Below are 4,092 nucleotides of genomic sequence, written 5' to 3' on the forward strand. Positions count from 1 at the left end.
AAATTTCACAACAATCAAGTCTTGCTTTAGCATCATAACTAATTAATTAATTATTAGCACTCTGATTGCTGCATTATGCAAATTTTTTATTTTTTTATTTCCTGACTAATTATCAGTTCGTCTTTTCATTTTCTATTTAGAATTTTTCACCAATCTTTCGCCAATTCATATAAGTTGCTTTTCTTTTCTCACTTTTCGAAAGTTGACATACATCGATCATATTGATATATATTTATGTGACATTATTGTGAACAAAGAACGAAAAAAAAATTCTTCTTTCACAAATTTAAATTTAAATTTAAATCCCTCCTTTTCATTTATGCAACGAAATCATATATTGTTAGGCAAAGCGGTTATTATTAATTATGATTGCAATCGATAAATATTTAGAAAGAGAAATTGTATTTCTATAAAATACACTCAATTTGGCATTTATAAATTGAAAGGAATCGGATGAATGTACAAATATCCGGTTAATTCATTCATCCGTTTAGTCCATTCTAAGTAAAATGGATCAGGCAGATTGTAATACTACCAAAATGCAACAAAAATTTGCACCAAATTTTGTCATCATAAATTCCGTTGTCCGGAACAGAAAAAGAAAAGGAAGAAAAAATGAATACAAATCAAAATAATGAAAACAAGAAGGGAAATCAAATTATGAATAGGAAGAATGAAAGAACAAGAAAAAAAGAAAGGAAGAGGGAACTGAAGGAATCTAAATGTAAAAAAATGATGCAGATATTAAAAGGAACAAAATTAGGCTTCTAATAAATTTGATAATTTAATTACTGATAAGTGATTTGATAAAAAAGAAAACACAGACGCATCAACAAAAAGTAACATACCAATAAAATGCAACCGAACATTAGCATTGAAGTGAAAACGATAGGATGGGTTGAAAGGTTCAAGAAAAGAAGTTGAAATTTGGTAGTAAAGGGAAGAAGGATCGGGAATTCTCGGAAGGAACAAGGAGAAGGAGTTAATATTTTTTTAATAATAAGTGAAAAGTTGAAATTTTCTTAAAATTGATTGGAAAAAAAAGGTTGAAATTATTATCCCAAAAAAAATCAACTGAGAAAGGAAATAATTGAAACTAAGTGGAAAATACACCTGAAAATAAATAGAATTGAAATTTTAAAAGGAAAATTTTCCATTAAAAAAAGGTTAAAACTGCTTCAAAAATTTAACCTGTATGAAAAAAAGTTGAAATTTTAGAGAGAATGCAATCTTTGAAGTAATTTTTTCTTGAAACTAATCAAATACTGTCAAATTTAATAAACAGCAATTTGAAAAGCACTAATTCATTTTTTTTTTTTGAAAAAGAACAGTTTTTTTAAATGAATATGTAAGGGAGACAGCAACCACTGTTAGTTCTTTCCGGATTCTTCGAAATCTTGACAATTAATTACAAAAAATAAATTACTGAAACAAAGGTGGATTTTTCACGCTATTAGCAATTTGGATTTATTGTAAATCAATAAAGAATAAGTTTTTATTTATTGGTATGAAATTTGATTAATAAATGGATTTGACATTTTCATGTCGTAACATTTATTGTTTGCGAAATCAACATTTGAAAGGAGAATTTCTTTATTTGTAAAATTTTTAAAATCAAAATTATCTAATTGAAATTAAATTTATGTGTAACAACAAATTTAACAATGATACCAGCATTGTAATAAGAAGGAATTGATAAAGTGGTTTAAAAAAATGCAATAGTGGACGAATTACTACTGTTTACGGTTGCAGTATTCGTATTGCATGCATCATTTTTGCAGGAACAAACCTAAAATTCGAAATATTTTAACAAAATTTATGTACAGCATGCATAGTTCAAAATTTCGGCTATAATATTGAAGTGAAATTTATACATTTCATTTCATAAATTAATCTTTAATTGAATAAAATCAAATTTATTGCTATTTTTTCAAAATGGAAAAAATTATAAAATTATTCTTTATTTAGGAAAAGTGTCAAAATTCTAGAAATTATATTATCGCTTTAACATAATACATATTTCTGCGCATTAAGTTAGTCTCAAATGAAAAAAATGAATGATAAATGATGGTGATAGTAAGAACTGAACTGTAATTTGGTTATCAGTTGATATTAATGATAATGATAACAGTAAAGATAAGATGCATATGAATCATGCACTATTTAAAAAATGAAAGTTTTTTTTTTTGTCGAACATCTAAAATTTTTTGGAAGAATATTGAAATAAAATTGCAAATCAAAGGAATTGAACTCAAATTCAATTCAAACTCAAATTAACATTAATTAAAATATTAATGGGCAAAGAGAATAGCCAATATTTGTCTTACCTCTTGTAATCTATTCGTCTAACTTACCCATTGTTTAGAAAAAACAATGGTTCGAAATAGAAAACAATCTTATTAGTTTTTCGTATATTTTAAATTAAATTAATTCAAATAATTTATGCAAATGGCAATCAGATGTACGAAATATTCACAAGTCTTAAAAATCATGAAATGTCTGAATTGTAAATTTAAATTTCAAGAAGTTTAAACTTTAGAAATCAAAAAAGGAAATTTTAAAAAATGCATGATTTATTCATACAAATTTAAGCATATTTTTTTCAGTTATTCCACAAATTTTATTTTTCATTTTTTAATTTGAATACATACTGAATTTCAAAATAATTAATTTAAAATTCTCCTGTTATAATGAATGAATTTCAAAAGTGATAATCATTAATATTCAATATTAATTGTTAAAAAAAAATTTTTTTGAAACTAAAATTTTATTTATCATCTTATCAGTAATATTTTACAGTTGAACTGAATGTTAAGTGATATCAATGGTACCAACTTGTACATGCTCATCGGTTTCAATTGATGGCCAAATTTGTGATAACGGAAGTTTAAGACATATTGCTTCGGAATGAAGAAAGTCTACTTCAGGTGGATGATTTCCAATTGAATTGAAAATTTTCTCTGCACAACCACGAATATATGTATATGGTGTGTTCATTGATTGTACACCTGAAAATATAACTTTTGATTTTCATTTTTCTTCAAAATTTATTAGATTTATCAAGTTTTCACTACTAAAAAATCAATATGATAATGTTTGTGTTTGCATTTTAAATTTGAGCAACAAAAAAAAAGCCAACATAATTTTCTTTGCTTTCTTTTTTCTTTCCTATTCTAAAAAATGCTATTTGAATTTTAATTCCAGTTTGATTATATTCCAATTAAATTTGAATATTTCACGAGGGAATTTTTGTATTTCATCACAGATTATTTAATAAGAATGAATAATTAGCTAAATAGAAGTTGAAACTATTTTCAGGTTCGCTTGTTCAATTGCCTAATTAAGACAAAAATTCCGGTTTACCTTTTCTTATTTTCCTTCAAAACAATTTATTTCATAAAATTTAGAAAAAAAATTCTATTATTTCTTTTCTTTTTCTGCCAAAAAAAAAAAATCAAATAACTTCCAAGTGAAAATATTGGATATTAATTTAAGAAAGAGTAAAAATGAAAGTAACAGGAATTGTATGTTACAGTACCTGATAACGCAATGCTCATTTTAAACGTTTGTACCATAGATCTATCAAATAATATCGTAAAGTTTATTCACATATCATCATGTATTCATAGCTATATTACTGTAACGCATACCTCCAAAGTATTGTGGTTCCATAATGGAAACACATGTTGAAGCGCATTTGGTTAATGGCGCATATGCTCGTATTTGTTCAAAGCTATCGCAAAATTCACCAAAACGTGGAATATTTGAGGAATGTCGAAAAGCCGTAAAACGTTTAAATAAAGGTTCATAATCAGTTGAAGCACACGTAAAACATCTGCAAAAAAAAAAACAAAGAAAAAAGAAAAAATACTTTTATAATTTCATATATTATCTAAAATATTAAAAAAAAAACGAGGAAATTTCAAATTTGAAAATAAAGAAAAGGAATTTTGAAAAACTTTCAAGCAACCATTTTTATTAAATGAAGAAGAATGGCAGATTCCTTCATCATATTTCATCAAATATTTCATTTTTTATTTTCTTTTTCCTTTTTTTTCCAATTAAAACGCTTACTTAATTGCATAACCTATT

The 4,092-nt window shown here is 25.1% G+C and overlaps 1 protein-coding gene across 1 annotated transcript; it reads right to left on the bottom strand.

Annotated features, from left to right (window-relative positions):
• Positions 1–2,811: 2,811 nt before the first annotated feature.
• Positions 2,812–3,835, bottom strand: LOAG_05510 (hypothetical protein; the record flags this gene model as incomplete). The annotated part of the gene is made up of 2 exons (XM_003141047.1): positions 2,812–3,008; positions 3,651–3,835. Coding segments are annotated over 2 exons (382 nt in total), but the record flags the coding sequence as incomplete, so codon positions are not given.
• Positions 3,836–4,092: the final 257 nt, after the last annotated feature.

The sequence above is a fragment of the Loa loa genome, assembly GCF_000183805.2.
Source record: "Loa loa unplaced genomic scaffold supercont3.662, whole genome shotgun sequence".
NCBI lineage: Eukaryota > Metazoa > Nematoda > Chromadorea > Rhabditida > Onchocercidae > Loa > Loa loa.